The 24408-nt window shown below is 42.2% G+C and overlaps 1 protein-coding gene across 1 annotated transcript in view; it reads left to right on the top strand.

The window, feature by feature from the left end:
• The first annotated feature begins 974 nt into the window (after window positions 1-974).
• Window positions 975-24408, top strand: part of LOC108256157 (receptor-type tyrosine-protein phosphatase H) — a 70290-nt gene continuing 46856 nt past the window's right edge. Inside the window, exon 1 of the mRNA XM_053674955.1 lies at window positions 975-1233. Coding sequence (XP_053530930.1) covers window positions 1180-1233 — 54 coding nt within the window. The 5' untranslated portion in view covers window positions 975-1179. The remainder of the gene's footprint in view (window positions 1234-24408) is intronic.

The following is a 24408-nucleotide window of genomic DNA, read 5'->3' as shown; positions in this document are numbered from 1 at the left end:
GGTCAGAAACACTGAACTAAGCCAAAGGATACTCCAAAGATTAAATCAAAATGATATATGGTAAGGCACTCAGAAATAATCAAGGCTTGGAACTTCACAATAAATAAAATGAGCAGCTAAAACAGAAGTGCTAACCACTGCTATCAATAGAAGTGATGGCAGAGGTTGGCAGGGAGCAGAAATATAGCTTTAATGAACTTATTTACAATGCCAACACATAGCATGACATATTGTGTTTACTTAATACTGCTGGTTGCTTGAGCCCATATTTCACTATAAATATTTGCTTAAGCCTAAGGTTTGAATCATGCATAATTGAGACTCTGCATTTTCAAATCCTGCATCTCTCTGAGTCTAAATTCTGAAACTTAGAATCCTCAGATCATTTATTAAAGTCTGGATATTATATGGCCAATTTTAAGTCCCACAAATAATATAGAATATTTTAAATAATCCATTTAGATAATTTGCTTGCAATGCTAATAAGAAATCAGCCTATTTTTTTTAACTTTCTTTTATTGTTTTATTGTCCTAAATGATAACATTGACTTTTTCCTGTATGTTAGTGCCCTCATCTGCATGTTTAGCCTGATTAAATGTTTTTTTTATTTATTTTATTTTTTTTAAGATGGCAGAAATATTAAATCAAAGGGCATGTTATAAAATCTGAAGAATAAAATGGAGTGTGCATTATAACAGTACTGTATGATAACGTCTACATGATTTTAGATGGATTTAAATACATGGATTATTAAAAAAAAAAAAAAACTTTCAATAAAATAAGTGAAGGGCAAAATGGCTCAAATTAATCAGGAAGAAAAAAAAAAAGAAAGACATAAAAGGAAAATCTATGCACATTAATACTGATTAACCAAGGATAGAGTTTCAAATAAGGAAGTATAATATGGGGAGGGCAAAGGTTGAAAACCTTGGATATTCCCAGCAGCATTAAAAAGAGAAGTGCCATGAAAACAAGATATGATAAGTCATTGAGTCCTGGGCGGGAGAGAAAGGGTGTGTGCCCACAAAAAGAAACCAACAACAAGCTTGGAAGTAGTTTTCTATTAATCAAGCACAATAACTGTTGTGCTAAAATTGAAGCAGAAGGTGACTGTTAGACTGTAGTGTTTCAGCAGAGAGTCCCATTAAGCTTTCTGCACTGTTTGAGGTGGTTTCACCATGGGACGAATTATGGTGCTGCTGTCTCTGTGTCACTTGGTGGCTCTTGTGTGGGTAAGTCAGTCTTGGTTTGCACTGGACAGAGATATAAAAATGTATGATTACGCACAAAGAAATTTAGATAACATTTACATCTCATATACTAGAGTATATGTTTTCGTTGTACAGTTTAAGAGGAAAAACAACTTTCATATCCTCTCAAGAGTAATGCCAGTGAACTGTTAGACTCAGTTAATTTTTTTTTTTGCTTCATCATAATCATCAAGGAAATTACCCTGAACTATAGACCTTTTTATGGCATATATTGTAGAAAACCATAAACAGCAGCTTGGCTGTTTACATAGTTTCAAACAATATATATATATATATATATATATATATATATATATATATATATATATATATATATATATATATATATATATACACTTTACTTTATATATATATATATATATATATATATATATATATATATATAAAGTAAAGTGTATATATATATATATATATATATATATATATATATATATATATATATATATATATATATATATATATATGCGCATGCAGAAAATCTAATTCAAAATGATATAATTCCATCACAATTCCAAGTTCTGTAGTGAATTGTGAGAGTGGAGTTCAGCCATTGTTTGGTGTTACGGTTTGCTTAGGCTTTGTAAACTAATTTTTTTTTTTTAAGAATATTTTTGTTTCAATAATGCTGAAATATAAATGTTTGTAGTGTTTAGTAATAATACATTTATGGATATTATATTGTTTAGTTCCTGAGGTGACAGCCATTTAGAGTGATCCACACTGAAAATACTAATATACACTAAATTCAGACCTAGCATATTAAATTATTATATCACATTAACATGAATCATTATCTATGATCTGATCTATGCCTAAATCATTTGCATGTTTCAGCATGCAGAATATGTAAAACCCGACTGCAGCCCTGGGTTTAAAGCCTATGGATTCTGAATGATATCAGTAGTGCAAAGATAGCCTGATCAAATGTGATTAGATGTTAAAAATAAAATCCCACTTCGATTAACTACATATACACTTAAATGTCAGAGATAATATAACAACCATTCTGGTAATTTTAACCATATAGCTCTTTAAATGTGTTAAGCCACTTTTCCTATGCAAATAAAGAATCAACTGATTTTATTTTCCAGTATGAATCATGTATTTGTGTCGCTTATATCCCCGAGAGTGTACACAAGATGCAGATATATACAGTGAATCATGAAACTTGGCCTATACAATGCAGGCAGACTAATAAGGAAACAGCAATATAAAGTTGGATTACTGGAAGATAATAGTATAATTTTATATATTTGCCATAATAAAAAGACAACCATTCTCTGCCAAACTGCAATGCTTGGTGGTCATTGTGTTTGTTGATGTTAATGATGATGCATGCACGTGCTCGAAGTGCGCATGGACACTAAGACTGTTTCATACGGACACGTGCCTTTTGTTTTGGTATGGTTCTCTTCCAGTTCAGGTATTGGTTGATATTCGAGGATGTGTCATGATTGGTCCCAGCTGTCTGTATTCAGGGGTAATTGTGACTGGTTATTTAAACCCCTCGCGTTGCTGCGTATGTGGTGCAGTATTAGAGCAGAGACCAACACATTTACATTTACATTTATTCACTTAGCAGACGCTTTTATCCAAAGTGACTTACAAATGAGAAAAATACAAGCAAAATGATATATCAAGCAGAGAACAATACAAGTAGTGCTACCATACAAGATCCATTAATTGAGTTCCAGAAGAAGCAAAGTGCACAGAGTAGAGGTGTAAGTGCAATTTTTTATTTATTTATTTATTTATTTATTTATTTATTTATTTTAATGAGTTGGTTAGGTCTTCACGGAAGAGGTGGGTCTTTAGCTGTTTTTTGAAGATGGTGAGAGATTCTGCGATCCGGATTGAGATTGGAAGTTCATTCCACCACTGAGGAACAGTTAGCATGAAGGTTCTGGAAAGGGACCTTGCGCCATGCTGAGTGGGAACTACTAAACGTCGGTTGCTAATCGATCATAGATTGCGAGAGGGAACGTAGGCCTTCAGGAGAGAGTTGAGGTAGGAGGGTGCTGTTCCTGACAAGCTCTTGTAGGTGAGTATCAAGGCCTTGAATTTGATGCGGGCAGCTACAGGAAGCCAGTGGAGGGAGATGAAGAGGGGTGTGACATGGGTTCTCTTGGGCTGGTTGAAGACGAGGTGCGCTGCAGCATTCTGAATCATCTGAAATGGTTTGATGGAGCTGGCTGGGAGGCCTGAAAGCAGTGAGTTGTAGTAGTCCAGTTTAAAGATAACAAGAGCCTGGACTAGTATCTGTGTAGCCTGTTCGGTGAGGTAGGGTCGGAATTTCTTGATGTTGTACAGGATGAACCTACAGGACCTTGCAGTTGCTGAGATATGGTCTGTAAAAGTCAAGCTGTCATCAAGAATCACCCCAAGGTTCCTGGCCATCCTGGTTGGCATGAGTGTGAGTGAGCTGAGCTGTACAGTGAGGTTGTGGTTGATTGAGGGACAGGCTGGGATGACGAGAAGCTCAGATTTTGCCAGGTTAAGCTTAAGATGGTGTTCCCTCATCCAGACCGAGATGTCTGACAGGCAAGCAAAGATCCGTGCAGAGAAGGATGGATCATCAGGCTGGAAGGACAAATAGAGCTGGGTGTCATCAGCATCTCATATGAGATTGAGTCTCATATGAGAAGCCATGAGACTCAATCACCTGCCCTAGAAATGTAGTGTAGAAAAGAGGAGTGGACCCAGAACTGACCCCTGTGGAACGCCAGTTGTGAGTTGCTGAGTTTCAGAAATACCTCCCCTCCATGATACCTTGAAGGATCTGTCAGACAGATAGGATTCCACCCAGCGCAGAACCGTTCCAGTGATGCCCAGGCTATAGAGAGTTGACAGGAGGATCTGATGGTTCACAGAGTCGAAAGCAGCAGAGAGGTCAAGTAGGATGAGGACAGATGATCTAGAGGTTGCTCTTGCTAGTTGTAAGGCTTCAGTGACGGAAAGCAGAGCAGTCTCCGTGGAGTGGTTGCTCTTGAAGCCAGACTGCTTGGTGTCCAGGAGGTTGTTCTGTGTGAGAAAATTGGAGAGTTGATTAAAAACGTCTCTTTCAAGAGTTTTGGAAAGAAAAAGGTAGGAGGGAAACAGATCTGTAGTTGTCAACTACAGCAGGGTTAAGTGATGTTTTTTTTAAGCAGTGGGGTAACCCGGGCTTGCTTAAATGAGGTAGGGTATGTGCCAGTAGAGAGGGATGTGTTAAAGATATGTGTGAGTGCAGGTAATAGTGTGGGAGAGATGGACTGAAGAAGGTGAGAAGGGATAGGGTCAAGAGGACAGGTTGTGGGATGGCTAGAGAGGAGGAGTTTACAGACATCAGTCTCTGAGAGGGGAGAGAAGGAAGTCAGTTGGGAGTTACATGGAGGAGGAGCTGGTCTATGCATGTCTGGGGTTGAGAACTGGTTCCAGATTGATGTAATCTTGTTGGAAAAGAAAGTGGTAAAGTCATCTGCAGTGAGAGAGGTAGGGGAAGGGGGAGGAGCGGGACAGAGAAGAGAGGAAAAGATTTTGAAGAGAATGCGGGTGTTGGGAGAACTACCAATCTTCTCTTGGTAGTATGTGGCTTTAGCAATGGAAATGCTATTGGAAAAAGAGGAGAGAAGTGTCTGGTAATTGGTTAGGTCATTTGGGTTGTTTGATTTGCGCCATTTCCTTTCAGATGCTCTTAGTTTGGCCCGGTTGTTACACAGAGCTTCTGAGAGCCAAGGGCTAGAGGGTGATGTGCGAGTGGGTCTGGAGGTTAGGGGGCATATGCTGTCAAAAGAAGATGTTAGGGTGGAACATAGCATATCTGTTGCAGTGTTTAAGTCAAGTGAGGAAAGGTGGCTATCGGAGGGAAGTAAGGTTGTGACAACGGAAGAGAAATGTGAGGGGGATAGGGAGCGAACATTGTGACAAAAAGAGATAGAGGGAGGAGACAGTGAAGGGGGTGAAGGGAGAGAAATAGAGAACTGGATAAAGAAATGGTCAGAGGTGTGGAGAGGAGTAATGAGAAGATTATGTGTGGTGCAATTACGTGTGAGGATGAGGTCAAGCTGTTTGCCGTCTTTCTGGGTTGCTGGTGTGGTGAACTGCTTGAGGTCAAATGTGGGAAGGAGAGTAAGAAAGTCAGCTGCATGTGGCTTGTCTAGATGAATGTTGAAATCACCAAGGACCAGAAGAGGAGTTCCATCATCTGGGATGGTGGACAGTAGCATGTCAAATTCATCGATGAACTTCCCCAGTTGACCTGGAGGACGGTAAACAACAAGAAAGTGCATTTTGGCAGGGTCAGTGACTGTAACAGCATGAAATTCAAACGAATTGTATGAGCAAGAGGGAGAAAGACAGGTAAATTTCCATGTTTTGGAGAGAAGCAAACCTGTACCACCCCCTCGTCTATTGGGGCGTGAGGTATGGGAGAAGTTGAAGTTGGAGGCCAGGGCAGCAGGTGTGGCAGGGTTAGCATGGATCCAGGTCTCAGTCAGAGCCAGCACACTGAGGTTGGAGTGGGTTGCAAAGGCAGGAATGAAAACTGCCTTGTTGACAGCAGATTGGCAGTTCCAAAGTCCGATTGAGAATGAGAGGGAACCTGCAGAGGCCACATTTAAAGAGCGTAGGTTGTCCAAGTTGTGTACGTTTCTGGGAGAATGCCATGGTCTGCGCCTGTGGCAAATAACAGGGATAAACTGATGACACATGTTAGTGTGTGTAAACAGGTAACAGCAAGAGGAATAAAGGGAGAAAAGCAGCACGTGTGGTGTCTTGTCGGTGTCCTTGCTTGGTGGACTCGCGCAGGTAGACTCGCAGGTCTTTACACGAGCTCGGTCTTCACACGACAAGGGCTGACGCTTCCGCCTCCGCCTCAGAATTTCTTAATTAATGAATACTGATGAGTTTCAGCTGAGCATACCTCTTTAATTAGCAAAACAAAGAGTAGTCGCATGAATGAGCGACTCCCAACCGAAACCGAATCTGAATTGCTTTAACCTCTGGGCCACTGTCTGAGGTCAATTTGGCGATCTCAGAGCTCCAGCTAGCGACCTGCGGGGAGGTCTCTGCCACCGAGAAAGCTGTCCCGCAGTCCAACCGCGATGAGGACGTCGCCCAGCGTTCCAGCCCCGCTGAGGACGTCGCCCTGTGTTATAGTTCCGCTGAGGACGTCGCCCAATGACCCAGCCCTGCTGGGGGCGGTGCTCCACCTGTCTGCTGCCCGGTGGAGACCGCCCTGTTTTCTGATACATCAATGGACAGATTACACAGGGGCCCAGGACCACCTTTGGAGGGGGGTTCTGTGACGATCTCGCCGGCAGAGGTCGCTGTGTAAACAATGTGCATGAGCACCGCAAAAGTGGGTACACGTGCTTGAAGTGCGCATGGACACTAAGACTGTTTCCTACGGACAAGTGCCTTTTGTTTTTGTATGGTTCTCTTCCGGTTCAGGTTTTGGTTGATATTCGAGGGTGTGTCATGATTGGTCCCAGCTGTCTGTATTCAGGCATAATTGTGACTGGTTATTGAAACCCCTCGCGTTGCTGCGCACGTGGCGCAGTATTAGAGCAGAGACCAATAGAGACTGATGGGTGTAATGGCGCCATGCGGTAATGTTCCATGTCCTGTCTTGTTCCTTAGTTCATGCCATGGTTAAATGAGAGATTGATGCCATAATTAAATGAGAGTTTAAGGCCATAGTTAGATGAGTGTTTCCTGCCATCGTTAGATGAGTGTTTCCTGCCCTAGTTAGATGAGTGTTTCCTGCCATCGTTAGATGAGTGTTTCCTGCCCTAGTTAGATGAGTGTTTCCTGCCATGTTTAGAGGAGTGTTTCCAGCCATAGTTAGAGGAGTGTTTCCTGCCTAAGTTAAATGAGTGTTCATGCCTGAGTTAAATGAATGTTTCATGCCTTAGTTGAACAAGTGTATGAAGTCATAGTCTGGTTCTAAGTTTTGTGCTTCATGCTTCAGTTCTAGTTTTATGTTTAGACCTTGTTTCCTGCCTCCTCAGGTGTTGCTTTAAGTCTAAATAAAGACATTACTCCTGCGCTTACTTCCTGTCCAAGTCTCGTTTCGTAACAGTTACAGAAGCAGCAATGCAAGCCCAAGCCATGACACTCCTTCCACCATGTTTCACAAATGAGCTTGTTTGTTTTGGATCATGAGCAGATCCTTTCTTTCTCAATGCTTTGGCCTTTCCATCACTTTGGTAGAGCATAATCTTGGTTCCAGGATTTTTGTGGCTCATCTTTATATTTCTTTGCAAATTCCAGTCTTGTTTTCCAATTCATAATGCTGATGAGAGGTTTGTGTCTTGGTGTATGGCCTCTATATTTCTGCTTTTTTTGAAGACTTCTTCAAATGGGGAACCTTCACCCTGCCTTGTGGAGGATTCTGGTGATGTCACTGACTGTTTTTCTGGGGGGGTTTTCTTCATAGCTCTCACAATGTTTCTGTCACCAGCCTTTGTTGTTTTCCTTGGGTGACCCATTCAGTGTTTGTTACTCAGTACACCAGTGATTTCTTTCTTTTTTGAGGACTTTCCAAATTGTTGTATTGGCCAATGCTTTGTAATGCCTCTGATTGATTTTCCCTCTTTTCTCAGCTTCAAAATGGCTTGCTTTTGAAGTACAATCCTCATTAGTGAAACTGAAGACTAAAGCCAATAGTAAATCTTCAGAGCTATTTATTGTTTGAACAATCTAACAGGAGACACCTGGGCAACAAGAAACACCTATCAGTCACATGTTCCAATATTTCTGCTTGCCTAAAAACTGGGTGGTCTGACACAAAATGTGCTATGCTTTATGACATTTAACACATCTACATATAAATACAGGAAATAAAAGCTGAAATTGTAAACTCTCTTCTCATATTCATCTTTTGATCTCCAACCCAAATATTTTCATTCTACAGCAAAAATAATAATAATTGGCCTTGCCATTCCAATACTTTCGCAGGGGACTGTAATTTTAAAACAACTGATTAGACTGTCAGGACGTAGAACAACTGTCATGATGTAGGTTTCAGGCATGAACATAACTTGGTTGGTCGTGACCTTGTTTTCAGGTATAAGAAGAACTTGGTTGGTCGTGTCAACTGACTCTGGCGTGAGCAGAACCTGGTTGGTCATGGTCAGTTTCAAGCATGAGCAGAACCTGGTTGGTCGTGACGTCGGTTTTAGGCATGTGGAGTACTTGGTTGGTCGTGTCAACAGACTCAGGCGTGAGCATAACTCATGATGTCGTGACGTCGGTTTCAGGCATTAGGAGAATTTGGTTGATTGTGTCAACCGACTCGGGTGTGAGCAGAACGTGGTTGTCCGTGTCAGCAGACTCGGGTGTGATCAGAACTTGGTTGTTCGTGACGTTGGCTTCAGGCGTGAGTAGAACCTGGTTGGTCGTGACGTTGACTTCAGGCATGAGCAGAACCTGGTTGCTCGTGATGTCGGCTTCAGGCGTGAGCAGAGTCTGGTTGGTCGTGACATTGGTTTCAGAGTGGAACTTGGCGTGGAAGGTCATATCGTCGATTTCAGACTGGATGTTTGAGTGGAAGGTCACATCATCGACCTTTAGCTGGAACTTGGTGTGGGAGGTCGCCTCGTTGACCTCGGACAGGAACATGGCTTGGGAGGTCGTCTCTTCAATCTCGTACAGAAACTTGGCTTGAGAGGCCCTCTTTTCGACCTCAGACAGGAACTTGGCTTGAGAGGTCACCTTATTGACCTCGTATGGGCATTTTTGTATATGTATAGCTAATAAACCAAAGTACTACATTTCAACAATTGTCACGTATATACATGTAATGAAGGTTAGGACGGATGCGTAAATAAAGAGTTTATTTAGAGAGAGACAGGCAAAGTATTCCAAAACAGGAGACAATGGCGAGGTCAAGAAATGCAATGGGTCAGGCAATTGTCAATCAGACATAAACTATGCAAGGCTAGAATCAAGAACGAGAAACGAGAAACAAGGTCAAAGAACATGAAACTAAACGAGGAACAGAGTACTAATGCTTGGTACGGTGAATAACACTCAATACTACACAAAGTCATGGTGTTCAAAACGTCTCTTTTATAGCGTGGAGTGAGGATTGGGTTTAGCAACAAAGAAATTATTTGTGTTTTTGAAGAGGATGAATCCTGCACCTTTTTAAGCGGATCTCCCCTTCCCCCCAGCTATTATCACCTCTCAGCAGCACTTCTCTTTGAGTAAAATTATATTTGCCTCCACTGCGATGTCATAGACTGCAAATACGTACAAATAACTTGACCTGGATAGAATTTATATGACTCTCCAAGTTTTATGCTTCTGCTCCTCCCATTCAATTTGATGATCAAAAGATGATAAGATTACTTGAAGATGACAATTGCTTATTAATCACCCTGGACATTTGCATGTGAATCCAAAGCTATTCAAGCTACAGTGAGCATATGCATTTTACTCCCTGGATTGCCTACAATACGATGCCACGTTAATTTAAATACTATAGTTATTGTACCTGGGACAAGAGATTCGATCATGCTCACTTTATATTTTACATAATCCTGTAATTAGAAATTTATTTAAATTAGGTTTATCATAAGTTTTGATGAGTAACGTAATATTTTTGCATAATATATGCATTTTATTGTACTGCGTTCAACTACAATACTTTGCTCCATGTACCACCTGGTGGTTATTGTGTGAAGCAAAACAAATTAATTTAAATTCTTAGAATTGTGCCTGCAGTATACATGTGACGAATTGCGTGATACAGTGTGAAAAAACACGCAGGCCACATCTGTATTTTAAAGATAATTTTGTAAAATCCAATTATTACACATGCACCTGTGGAACAGTCTTTAAGACACTAACAGTTTACATGCAATAGGCAATTATGGTCACAATTACAATAACTTAGGACACTAAAGAGACGTGATTGAAAACGTGATTTATGTGCAAATGCCTTGGTGGAAGAGTGGGGTATCATCTCACAGCAAGAACTGACAAATCTGGTGCAGTCAATGAGGATGAGATGTACTGTTATACTTAAAGCAGCTGGTGGACACACCAGATACTGACTGTTACTTTTGATATTGACCCCCCTTTTTTCATGGACTCATTATTCCATTTATGTTTGTCAAATGTCTGTGAAACTTGTTCAGTTTATTGTTCAGTTCAAGTTGTTGACTGTCTTTATGTTAATACAAATATTTACACTTTAAGAAATTTTCTGGAAATAAAAGCAGTTGAATGTGAGACGACGTTTCTTTTTTTTTTGCTGAGTATATATACATGATTTTGTGTTTATTGTTAATTTACTCATTTATATTTTATATTTATTTTAAAAATTTGAAATTGCATTAACATTGGATGAAAGGGTAGAGATAGTGCTTCCTGGAACTTCTTGGTACTTTCATTGGTTCCTGACTTTTCAGACACCCTGTAGATTCATACACCCACAAGGACGCTCCAATAGTGGTGTGTGTGCAGTATAATGTAGCAATTACTCTGGAAAACCCTAACAGGTTACAGATTGATTATTAAACGGATAACAGATTAACAAACACCAGTCCCTTAAGTCAGCTATCTGCTATTTAATATAAAAACTATGAAAATAAAAATAAACTACACAAACTCTATAATAATTGGAAAATTCCAACAGATTCTTTCTCCTCTAAAAAACAAACCGTAGCCATCCTTTCATGATATGAGCCCAGAGCTCTTTAGGAAATTAATAAAATGGTTTCTTGTTCTTGGTAAATTGTTTTAACTAACACACCACTTTCTTAATTTTAAGAAATATTTTTCATTTTAGCGTGTTTGGCTTCAGAGTTTAATTTTGCAAACTGCACACAACAGATAATTCAGCAAAATCTGATTCTGTATATATGACGTATTACAAAAGCCTTCATTTATTTGATTCTGGATTTGATTTGAGCAATTTTTTTCACACAGCCTTGTACCAGCTTTGACTAGTTTTCAGATTAGCATTTTAAACATATTGGAGCTTTTTGTAAACTTTGATTTAAGTCCAGTATGTTAGAGAAAGTAAAATACTAAATCATTGGGCGTTGTAGGGGCAATTTAGGGCCAGGATTGAGGCAGGACTACTGTTAAAGCCAGGGATCACTCTACTCGTTAGCTGGAAAACTCACTACTCACTAGCTCGTAGCCCTTCTAAGGTGTCATGGGCTCATATCAATGAAAAATCAGAGAGAAACGATGTCCATTTGAAAACCTGAAGAAGCCACAAAGGTCTGATGTGTAGATAGGTTTGTGTGCTGTTAGGAGAAATCCATACGGAACAAGTGTCATTAAGCATGCATTAATGGTGCCAGTGGGGCTTGCTACAGCCATAGTCACTCTGGAGGCTTGTATGGTTTTGCTTGTTTTGGATGGATATGTTTGTGATGGGCTTAAATTGGTGAAATACTGGTGAGAAGGGTGCAAATTGAAAATCAGAACAAGCCAAAGGCCAGATGTACAACGCTCCATGGAAGGGAATGCCAGGAGAGAGAAATTGGAGCAATCATAGTGCCAACTGGTTCACAGAACTTAGATCTTATTTACACTCTGAAATACAGCTGCAGTGAACATTAGAAATGCAATCTCTAGGTGATTTCATGTATAGAATAGAAAATGCACTTGTGGGGGGTCCTGTGATGCTCTCATGGTGAGTGGCACATTTTCGCAGAGCTCCCGCTACCATTCTTCAATTTTTTGAGTTTTACCAAACTAAGTGGACTTCTGACTTCTAACTCTAACCTTACCTGTAAACTCATGACAATGTCTGGTACCGAGCATGTGGCATCCCAGCAAAGAGGGGTCAGGCATTGGTGAAAGGACAATCAGCTGCTAATCAAGGTAGCAAAGACGGCTACACATAAACTGAGCAGGCTAGCATAGCACATATTAGCATAGCACAGATTGTCACTGATAATTTAAGTGCTTCATTAGAAATTTGCATATTTTGAGATGACCCTGGACTTCATTTCAACTAGACTTGAGAATATACAAAAACGTATCACTGAGATGGAGAACCTTGTTTCTAAGACAGAGGACAAAATGGTGGACCTCAATGACAGTATAATAATGCTCAAAATAATTGTGCTGTCCCTGACCAAGAGAGCTGAGGACATTAAAAACCGTAGCCATAGGGATAACATTTGGGTCCTCTGATGGCGTGGAGGGTCGCCAATCTGTTAAATTCTTTCAGACATGGCTGCATACTTCGCAGGGCTTGAAAACCAAACATGGCACAATAAAACTCGACTGAGCACACAGGATACTTGGCCTGCCCAGGGGCAATTGTCTGTAGTCTGTGTTAATCAAGCTCCATAACTGAGGAGAAAATCACAAAATCTTCAGGTGATCTGCTACAGAAAAGGTCCTTATCTACAAGGGATGTGCCATCTCCATCATGCAAGATCTCTTGGTCATGGTCAATTCCAATAAAGTCCCATTTTGCTTGTATTTCTACTTGCTAACATGTATTATAAGGTGTTTAGTCTATATATATTAACGTTATCTACCTAACAAGCTTGGATGTTAGCTAAGTCATGTCGGGTGTAACTGACTACATCAGGTTCTGTAAGGAGAGCATTGTCCCCACCAAGAAGGTCCGCTGCTTCCCCAACAACAAGCCTTGAATCAACAGGGACGTCAAAGCCCTACTAAACAGGAAGAAGAGAGCCTTCATGACAGGTGACAATGATGATACCAAGAAGGGAATACAGAAGGAGCTGAGGAGGGCTAATGACTGCTATAAGAACATTGCTCAGACCCATTTAATGCGAATGCCTGGATCCGCTGCAGTTTGTGTACCAGGCTGACATTGGTGTGGAGGATGCCATCATCTACCTGCTTCACAAAGCTTACACACCTGGAGAGGCCACAAAATACTCTGAGGATCGTGTTCTTTGATTTCTCTAGTGCTTTTAACATGGTCCAGCGACTCCAGCTGGCTGAGAAGCTCTCTGTGAAGCAGGTGGACCAGGACCTCATGGCTTGGATTACAGATTACCTCACTGACAGGCCGCAGTATGTCAGGCTGGAAGGATGCTTGTCAGACTTGTGACTAGTTTTGTGGAATCTTCTTCAAGTCTCTCGGTTTTGCTGCCAGAAAGTAGACTTTACTGCCAAAGCAATAGAGCCGAGATGTCTGCAGAGAATCTGACTCCAAGACTCCATCTTGATACATTATTTTATAAACTTTCAAAGACTTTCTATAGCTCACATCTCTGTTATGTGATAAGAGCATGCTAAGGAATAACAAAAACCAAGCTAGCAAAAAGATACAGAGGACAAGCTCAATTGTATTAAAAACTACAAACTAGGAGAAATGTGTGTTCAAGTGATTTCCGACAAGCTAGAGTTACAACCCCTATTCCAAAAAAGTTGGGATGCTGTGTAAAATGTAAATAAAACTAAATAAAAACAGAATGCAATCATTTGCAAATCTCATAAACTCATATGTTATTCACAATAGAACATAGAAAACATATCAAATGTTTAAACTGAGTAAATGAACCATTTTAAGAAAAAAAAAAAGGTAATTTTGAATTTGACGGCCGCAACATCTCAAAAAAAGTTAAAAGGCAATAAAAGGCTGGAAAATTAAGTGTTACTAAAAAGAAACAGCTGGAGGTTAATTGGCAACAGGTCAGTAACATGAGAATCTTGTATCTTAGGGAGGCAGAGCCTCTCAGAAGTAAAGATAGGCAGAGGTTCACCATGATTACGTTAACCTAATTTGTTGCATTAGTTAATTAGTTACAAAGTGTTCCTCCAGCTGTTTCTTTTTAGTAACACTCTCCTTTCCAGCCTATTGTTGCCCCATCCCAACTTTTTTGAGACAGGTTGTGACCATCAAATTCAAAATTAACCTTTTTCCCATTAAAATGTTACATTTCCTCATCTTAAATATTATTGATATGTTTTCTGTGTTCTATTGTGAATAGCATATGGGTTTATGATATTTGCAACTTTTTTGGTACATCAATTTCTCCTAGTTTCCTTGATCAACATGGATGAATACTCTCTCATATTTTATACATTGATTATAGATGATTATATTTTTATTGCTTAAGACTGATTAAAATATTCCATATTTTATCCCCTTGGAACTAAGTCCCACCAACGCCAAGAGAACAATCTCACAATTCAGTCCCTTCAGTTTATACTAGCTAGTGATCAATCCTGATCACTTAGTCTTTTTATCAATGACCAAATCCTGAAACCATGCTAGTAGTGACATGGAGTCTCTTTAACCTGTCACAATGATGTTATTCTTCAACCCAGACACTTTGCATATCGTACAGAGTCACTCCTGCGGAGAGGTTAGGCTCACACTTACAGCCAGGGCATGGCTCATCAAGCTTGTTCTTCATCCTCATTTGAGGAGCTGGTATCCTTTTCTTCTGATGAATCAGAGGCCCAGTTCAATCAGGAAAGCATATGGGTCCAGTTTAAGTTCAATCTGCAACACTGACTATGTTAACATGGACAGCAGTAATCTAATTATTGACCTTAATCTGAGTAAGATAATAATGTGATTAAGGTGTTTACATGAGTCACTTTTAGAATTCTCCTGTCATGTTCCTGTTTTATATGTTTTAGAACACAATTAGATTGACAGCCCGTGTCATTACGTCACCACGCCACGCCGTCCGACATCCTTCCAGAATTTCACGTATCAACATACAGTTGGTCTTCGTTATGGTACCGTACACAGTTTTGGGTGAATCTCAGGATGTCTTTATGAAGAGATATACTGAAAAAATGCATTAGCTAAATCTACGATTGAAAACCATTCGCTATTTGTTGGAACCTGGCTTAATATAGTGTAAGAATTTGGCACGTCTGGAGCTCTCTGTTTGACTGTTGCATTAACCGCTTGCAAATCTTGTACAAATCTCCATTCATCAGGTTGCAGGTTATTTTTTGTTTGTTTGTTTTTTTTTACTTCTCTCACTGGAACTATTGGAGTGCGCACTGACGAATCAGGACAGGGAACAATGACCCCTGCCTTCAATAATGAATTGAAATCTTGTCCAATGCTTTCAATAGCTTCTGATTTTAGAGGGTAAAACTGAGAGCTAACTGATAGTTTGGGTGTCTGATGTCACCTCTTCTGTTCCCAGGTGCCTCACCCTTCCCTTAGCTCCGCCCGTCAATTTACATCAGCTTTGGACAGTCACTTGCAAAATGTCCAACTTTTCCGCAGTTTAATCCTGGTCCACAGCCCTGATGGCCGGGTCTTCCTCATCTGTGTGCTTTTGGTCTTCCTCTCCTCTCCATCTTTCTTTCCTTTGCCTCTTGTAGGAGCTTCTCCGCATGGATTGCATAGCTTTCCACTTGTGTGAGGTTTCTGGGCGTCCCAGGTGATACATTGTTGTTTGACTATAGTGGCAATTTGTGGTTTAATGCCATTCATAAAGCTGTTTCTGAGATGTGCCTCCAATGCTGTGACGGCCGCCTGCCCATCTGCCAGAGCATTGGGTTTCTCCAAGGCTGATTTTGCGTCATGGATCTTAGTGAGCCTGGACAGGTACTGTGATGCAGTCTCTGAGTCTTGTTGTTTACACTTTTGATATTTTTGTCATGTCCAGTCGCACAAGAAAGATGTTCATCAGCCTCTGCTGGAGCGCCGCGATTTGTGCTGTGTACCTTGCTTTGACTTCATCATCCTACTGTGGGTTGATCAGGCAGACATCATCATCTGGAAATTCACGTGAAACCTTGACCCAGTCCGTGTCAAGTTTTGCCATGAGCAGTCGTCGTAGTTCATGAGTGGTGGGTCTGAATTCTCTGCAGAATATCTGAAATTCATCCCCAAACTTTCGTCCTCCTACTTCACGGAGAGCCGGCAGATGTTTTATGTTTCAGAGCTTTTATGTGCCTCACTCTGCCATTCAGCAAATGCCTTCCAGTCAGCCAAAAACTGCACTTCGCTCTTTGTTTTAGAGGTCTCTCTCCTTTGTCTCTAAATTAAGTTTCAGTTGTTCTAACTGTCTGAGGCTAAAACTACCTTTTTCAGGAAAAGCACATTCTTTAACCCATACATCATATTGATTCATACATCGTTCCCCATAATTCACACGTATAAATGTGATATTAGGATCAACATATGAGCACCCTGTACATACCATAGCAGGATGTGCTTTGCTACATGTTTTTCCCATATTTTTTATTTATATATATTTTTTTTCTTTTAGAGCTTCTATAACTTTTAAACATTTCATGAAAATCAAGTGAATATGCATTCTCGTGCACAGACAGAAAAGGTTCAAAATGTGTGCCAAATCTTTAGACAGTCAATTAATCATATACCCTATAGGTTCAATGGAGCAAACCTTAAGAATGTAAAAGAGTTTACCTGTGAGGGCGAGTCTACATACAGCAATTTGGTAGGACTTACAGTTTTCTCTTCCCTTCTTTTTTTTTTTAAATAATAATTTTTTTTTTAAATAATTTTTATTATTATTATTATTTTTTATCTCAGTAAAAATTACTTGTGCGTTAAATTTGCCAAATATTTCATGTACCGCTGATATGATGGAATGAGTCAATGGGGCATGCCATTTGATAATAATCCGCCGTAAAAAATACTGCGCCTCTTGCGCTTCTTAATAAGTACTCTCTTGTTTATTCCTTGAAACGGACTCTTTCTGTTTATTTTTACCATTATTATCTTTCTCTCTCTCTCTCTCTCTCTAAATATATATGTATATGTTTATATATACATATAAACTAAGATATATATCGACGGGTATATATATATATATATATATATATATATATATATATATATATATATATATATATATATATATATATATACCCGTCGATATATATCTTAGTTTTGAAGCTGTGATCTAAGTGTTGGGATTTTAGCCAGCGGTGGGTGGAGCACAGACACACAGGAGGCTATTTCAGTGTTATGGGAGATTTATTCAAGTCAATCGGTGAGCGGGGGTGCGTGTGTGCGTGTGTGTGTGTATGTGTGTGGGTTGAAGGGCGAACGGGCAGTGAGGGTCTCAGCCATCGGCGGTTACAGCCAAGGGGGCAGGGCGGAGCCGTCACTTGCGTCGGAGTCACCTGAAACCCGGAAAAAACACAGAACAGCGATTAGCAGACATGGACGCGTCGGCAAAACTGCATAAAACACGCCAGAGATTCGCGCACATGTTCGGAGATACTTCTATCTCTCTGCGAATGGAATATCGCCCTTTTATACTCTCCCCTCGCTTGCTGGATGGTGGAATTCTTCGCACGGTGCACCATTCACGAGCCGTGGGTGTGTCAGCGGCCCTGCCCCGCTGCCACCTGCTCTCTGACCGTCCAAAATATTTGGTGGCACTGAAGCGGAACTGTCTCTTCTGCACCACTGCGGCAGTCGCGGGAGGAGTGACCTTTGTTTTCTGTGTGCCGGCTACCGGCCTGTCACCACAGTCCCCCCCCCCTCAGCTCTGAGCCTACTGCCGCTGTGTGTCGGGCCCACAGGGTGTCTCGTCTTGAAAGGCCATCTGCATTTCCGTGTTGGGTCCCTGCCCGGTGCTGAACCTGGAATGAGAAATCTTGTAGGGAGAGGAACCACCGAGTCACCCGGGTGTTAGTGTCCTTGGCCTTGGGGCGTGGTCTGTGACCAGGACGAAGTTCCGCCCAGCCAGGTAGTACCGTAATTCCTCAATGGCCCACTTTATTGCTAGGGCCTCCCTCTCCACGGCCACATACTTCCGCTGGGGACAACTTTCAGCTAATGTAGAGGACAGGGTGCTCCTCCCCACCAAAGGTCTGTGAGAGGATCGCGCCCAGCCCAGTTTCTGACGCATCTGTGTGCACGGTGGACGGGAGGGTTAAGTCCGGGTTACGTAGTACAGTTGCGCTGATGAGGGCTTCCTTCAGGTCCTGGAATGCCAGCTCTGCGTCTGTAGACCATTTCACCCGGTCCGGCTGGCCCTTCTTTGTGAGATCTGAGAGGGGAGAGGCTAGAGAGGAGAAGTTAGGTACAAACCTACGGTAGTACCCCGCCAACACCAAGAAGGCTGGTACCTGTTTTTTTGTCGAAGGTCGAGGATAACCCTTTACTGCCTCAATTTTCTTCGCCTGTGGCTTGAGTAAGCCCCGGCCAATACGGTACCTGAGGTACCGTGCCTCGGTCAGCCCCAGGTGGCACTTTTTGGGGTTGGCTGTCAGCCCGGCCTTCAGGAACTCCTTCAGGACTTCCCCCAGGTGGAACAGGTGGTCCGACATGGTGGAGGAGTGAATGACCACATCGTCCAGGTAGGCAGCTGCGAAGGCACGATGGGGTTGCAGGGCAATGTCCATAAGCCTCTGGAACATCGCGGGAGCTCCATGTAGCCCAAAGGGGAGAACCCGGTATTGCCAGTGGCCATTTGCCGAGCCGAAGGCCATCTGCGGTCTCGGCTCTGGGGCCAGCTCCACTTGCGAGTACCCCTTTGTTAAGTCCAGGATGGAGATGAAACGAGCCCTCCCCAATCGCTCCACTAGGTCGTCCACCCAGGGAAGGGGATAGCTGTCAAACTCCGAGACCTGGTTTAGCTTCCGAAAGTCATTGCAGAGGCGCATACTTCCATCGGGCTTTGGTACAACTACGATAGGGCTGGACCAGGGGCTGTTGGACTCCTCTATGCAGCATCCGGCTGACCTCCTCCTCGATAGCCCTACAGCGGGCCTCTGGGACCCGATAGGGCCACTGCTTCCGGCTGAGTCTTGATTTCATACTGTATCAGCTACGTCATGCCTGGGGAGGTAGAAAAAACATCGGTATATTGCCCCACTAACTCTGTCAGCTCTTGCTTCTGGGCGGGAGTGAGTTCTTCGCCCAGTTGGACTAAGGTGCCCTGGTCGTGATCTGTGTCTAGGGCTGCAAACGCAGACTGTACCGGTTCTGGCTCTATCCACCTTTTCAGCAGGTTTATGTGGTATGTTTGTGTGTCTGCTCGCTTACCGGGCTGCTGCAGGCGATAGTTCACGGGACCTCTCCTCTCGAGGACCGTATATGGGCCCTGCCACCGAGCTAGGAATTTGCAGGAGTTGCTGGGCACTAGCAGGAGTACCCAATCACCAGGTTGGAACTCGCGGGGTTGTGCTGGGTGGTTGTACACTCGTTTCTGTGCCTCCTGGGTGGCTTTCATATGTTCCTGGACGATCGGGGCCACTCGGCCGATCTTCTCCTGCATCTCCTGTACATACTCGATGACCGAGCGGAACGGGGAAGGCTGTTCTTCCCAGGCTTCCCGTGCCACGTCCAGCAGTCCACGCGGCTGTCCTCTTTCTGCTCTCGGCCAAAGTTCCCCTACTGGTTTACCTGCTAGAACACAGATGAGAGAGGGTTAGAATGTGTGTGCAGCTTACCTTCTCAGCTACCTTGCACTCGTGCTTCCTTCGCTCGCTGGGGCGGTTTTTGGCAGATCCAGCATGGGGAGGACACACCCTGCCAGCCGGGTTTTCTGGGTCTTCTTCGGTGTCCCATGGTCTGGCTCAGTCGGGCTGGGCTCATCCTTGGGTGTCCAGTAGTCCAGCAATGTGTGGTGCTGACTGCTGGACAGACCACAGCCGACTGATATCCAAGATGAACCTTAGAATTCAACCTCCCAGACGCCCACAGGGAATTAGAGTCCCAAAACGCCTCAACGTCTCCAGGCTGAAAGACTGCAACATTGAGCAAGCTCTGTCTGACGCTCTGACAAGCAAGCTAGAAACTACATATTCTGATACCAATGACGTAGAGCAATGTTGGGCTGCCTTTAAACAGCTGGTGTATACTACTGCATCTGAAACTATTGGCGTCACTGCGCGAAAGCACCAAGACTGGTTTGATGAGAACTGTGAAGAAATACAGTCCATGCTAGAGGACAAGCACCATCTCCAGCGTGCAGTCAGCATCGACCCCAAGTCCGCAGCAAAGAAAGATGCTTTCAGCAGAGTCCGCGAAGCAGTGCAGAAAAAACTACGCGAGATGCAGGACACAGGTCTGAGCCGAAAGGCTGATGATATACAGTCTGCTGCCGACAGACACGATATGAAACATTTCTATAGTGCTCTTCGTGATGTCTATGGCCCAGTAACATCAGGCATTGCCGCAGTCTTGAGCTCTGATGGCAGCACTCTCATAACGGAGAAGGAGAAGATACTGGAGCGCTGGGCTGAACACTTTGTCGGTGTGCTAAACAGACCCTCTTCCATCAGTGATGAAGCTATCAATAGCCTACCCCATGTTGAGATAAACGAGAGATTGGCTGACCTTCCATCAGTGCTGGAAACTCACAAGGCCATTGAGCTCCTGTCTAGTGGGAAAGCTCCGGGAGCAGACTCCATTCCAGCAGAAATCTACAAGTGTGGTGGGCCTAAGCTAGTCGAAAGATTAACAGAGATGTTTTGTGGGATGTGGAAGCAGAAACGTATACCCCAGGAATTCAAAGATGCATCTATCATCCACATTTACAAATGCAAAGGAAATCACCAATCCTGCAACAACCATAGAGGAATCTCTCTATTATCGCAGGAAAGGTCCTTGCCAGGATTCTGCTGAATAGACTCACAGAGCACCTTGATCATGGCCTACTGCCAGAAAGTCAGTGTGGTTTTAGAAAGAAGAGAAGCACCATTGACATGATCTTTGCTGCCAGGCAGATGCAAGAAAAGTATCAGGAACAAAATGTTCAGCTATACATCACCTTCGTAGTCCTAACAAAGGCGTTCGACACCGTCAGCCGGGAAGGCCTTTGGAAAATCATGGCCAAACTTGGATGTCCAGAAGTCTTCATTGAAATGGTGAAACAATTTCATGATGGCATGCTTGCTAGAGTCCAGGACCAGGGTAACTATTCTGTACCCTTTGAGGTTACGAATGGTGTGAAACAAGGATGCGTCTTAGCCCCCACCGTCTTCAGCCTCATGTTCTCTGCCATGCTTATGGACGCTTTCAAGGACAGTGATGTGGGAGTCGGTCTCCGATACCATCTGGATGGGAAGTTGTTTAACCTGAGGAGGCTTCTAGCCAAGACCAAAGTCCAAGTTGAATACATGCGGCACTTTTTGTTTGCAGATGACTGTGCCCTCAACTCCAGTACAGCGGCAGGCATGCAATATAGCATGGACCTCTTTTCCACAGCGTGCACCAACTTCGGACCAACCATCTCCACCAACAAGACCGAGGTTCTGCATCAGCCAGCTCCGGGAAAAGACTATCTGGAACCATCCATCACTGTCAGTGGCCAAAAGCTCAAAAATGTGGACAGATTCACATACCTCGGCAGCACACTATCACAAGCCATCCACATAGACAATGAGGTCAACTCCAGGATTGCCAAAGCCAGTGTAGCATTTGGCAGACTCCGCTCAAATGTTTGGGATAGGAGAGACATTAAGCTTGCTACCAAACTCAAAGTCTACTCAGTGGTGGTTCTATCCACCCTCCTCTATGCTTATGAGACATGGACTGTGTATAGTCGCCATGTTAAAAAACTCAACCACTTCCACATGAGCTCCCTGAGAAAACTGCTGAAGATCAGTTGGCAGGACAAGGTACCGGCGCAAATTCAGGAATAGCAGTTACACATCTCCCAGTTAGCAACCTGCTTATCCTTGTCCTCACTGCAACAGACTCTTCCGGGCCCGGATTGGACTGATCAGCCATCTCCGGACCCACCTCCCAAGTGAATAGATGACATAAATGGTCCTCATCGACACCGATGGACGAACATCATCATTCCATTTCTCCTTTTACTTCCAAAAGTCCCTTTTACCACTGGGAACTGATCACCTGTGGTCACATAAGAAGGCAGATTGGCAAGCACCTTATTCATTTTTATCTTGGTTTTCTTATCATCATTCTTTAGTATATTCCTACTCTGTTTCATGCTTTTCCACAAATTATCTCCTTTCTTTTTAAACATTAACAGCAACTCTCATTCCTTTTCTCCTATTACTTCCCTCTTTTTCTCTTATCTTTGACTTTGTAGTTTTTTATTAGTGTTTCTATTTCTTCACACAATGCTACATCAAATTTCCCTCCTTCAGGCCATTTTGTGTTCATGTCTTTTGTATTGTTTTTTTTTCCCCAAAATTCTTTGAGAGCTTATCTATAAATTCTCTGAATAGTGGGTGTCTGGACTCCAACAGTTCTGCAGGAGTGGATGTCATGATTGCTACTTGTATTCAGGGATCCTTAAAGATGGCCTGAGCAACACCTGATACTCGTCTCTATTTGGTATAACAGTCAACACTAATCCTCTTAAGGTGGTGTGTTCCTCTACGGGCATTCATTTAATATGTTTCTCTTGTCCAAGGATAACACCTCTCATGAATGTGATTCTCAGATTACCAAAAGGAGCTCTAGGTTGATGTCCGCAAAAACATAACTTCAGGTGGAAAAGATACATTTCCCCCCCTTTCTGAATCACTTTTCTTAATCTCCTTGTTGCGAAAGGAAAAAATTCTTCTACTCTAGGATTATTTGTAGTGTACACTAACCTAATGGGACTAAATCCCAGCGGTACTAAATTGTGATAATTCCAGTAATGTGGAACTGAAAAATAGAGTATATGGGGTTGGAACCTAGACATACTGTATATTTACAATTCCTTATTCTCTTTCCTGAAATTACACTCAGTTAACTCTGCTTCCTGAAGTTACTTTCATCTGCCTGACATCAATTCAAAATGGCTTACCATACTTATGGTCTCATTGCTTGTCCAAATAATGTGGTCTCCCAAATGAAATTAAATTATTTTTAATTATTTGGTAACCAATTTCTGCTTTCAATCTTCTGCTATCACATGTGCTTTAGATCGAATCATTATTATTACGCATAGATGTGCAGACTCCCTATAAAAAGTTAAATGGAGGTGTATTTTAAAATCTGGACTAGGTATGAAAAAATATTATATAGAGACGTCAACTATTCTTTTCTAGTTGATCTACGTTTTTGTTTCATTTTATTTCATTTAAAACCCCAAAATCGAACTATTTGTGAACCCGTCTAGATCAGACACTCATTCAAGTGAAAGGATGATGAATATTTAATTTAGGGGATAAAACTGTGCACGTCATACTCCTTTTATTCTAATGCCTGTTAATAGTTTTTGATATGTTATGCAAATATGCCTGTATTCAGTATCTCTATGCCTGCTTGGAGTGACAGATACTGCAACACACCCAGGATGTCTTTTGAGCATTTTTGTCTTTCTCAGCATATGTATCGGTAAGTGATTCAATGAGTCCGGTCTCAATCATTATTGGGCGCTTAAAAACTGGTCCAAACAAACTTTTTTCCATTTACTACATACAATTTATTGGGCACTACAACAAGAGTTGTGTCTGTCTGTTTAGATCACAATGACTACAATTAGGAGAATGTCCAAAAAGTCTACAAAACCTATGTTTCAGGATGTTTGTAGTACCAACCATGGTATCTTGTCCCTTCATAGAGTTCTAAAAGCTCAAAGACCTATTCTATTCATACACTCATGCACACCTACACAATACACACACACACACACCAGCATCTCTCTCTCTCACACACACATACACAGACACACACACACAAGTAGGACCCTTTATTCACTCTCATACACTCACACAGTCGCTCATGTTTTCATGTAACATTCAAACAAACTCACAACAAGCACATCATAGTGACAAACGCAAGGCCTTTAATGCCGGCAATATGAATTCTGACCACTCAGCGAAACCCATATACAGCCTTTCCTGGAGCAAACTTCTACCTTCTAAAAAAAGAAAAGAGAACAAGAAAGTAAACAGTGCCCTCTACTGGGCCTGCTGTAACATCACTGAGCAGGAAATACAGAGCTCTGTTCACACCAGGATATTTTCTAAATGCTTCTCCTACCCGGCTTTCCACACAATGTTTAGTATAGGGTGCAATACTCTGCATCTCACCTAATATCAGGAGGGTAAAAATAGGTCTAAATGGGCATCCACTCCTATATACAGCATACAGGTTCATGGATTGCTCAACAAGGACTGGATATGACAATTAGAAGAATGACCAAACAATCTGCAAATCCAATATCTTGGAATGTTTTTAGTTCAAGTATGACTCACAGGAATAACACTTTTCCAACTTTCCATAAATAATTTTCACTTTTATCTAAAAGGCATGGACATATTTTAATTGCTCATTCA

Source organism: Ictalurus punctatus, chromosome 23 (genome assembly GCF_001660625.3).
Source record: "Ictalurus punctatus breed USDA103 chromosome 23, Coco_2.0, whole genome shotgun sequence".
Lineage (NCBI taxonomy): Eukaryota > Metazoa > Chordata > Actinopteri > Siluriformes > Ictaluridae > Ictalurus > Ictalurus punctatus.
Note: the sequence above shows the minus strand (reverse complement) of the source record. Positions and strands in the feature narration are given on the sequence as shown.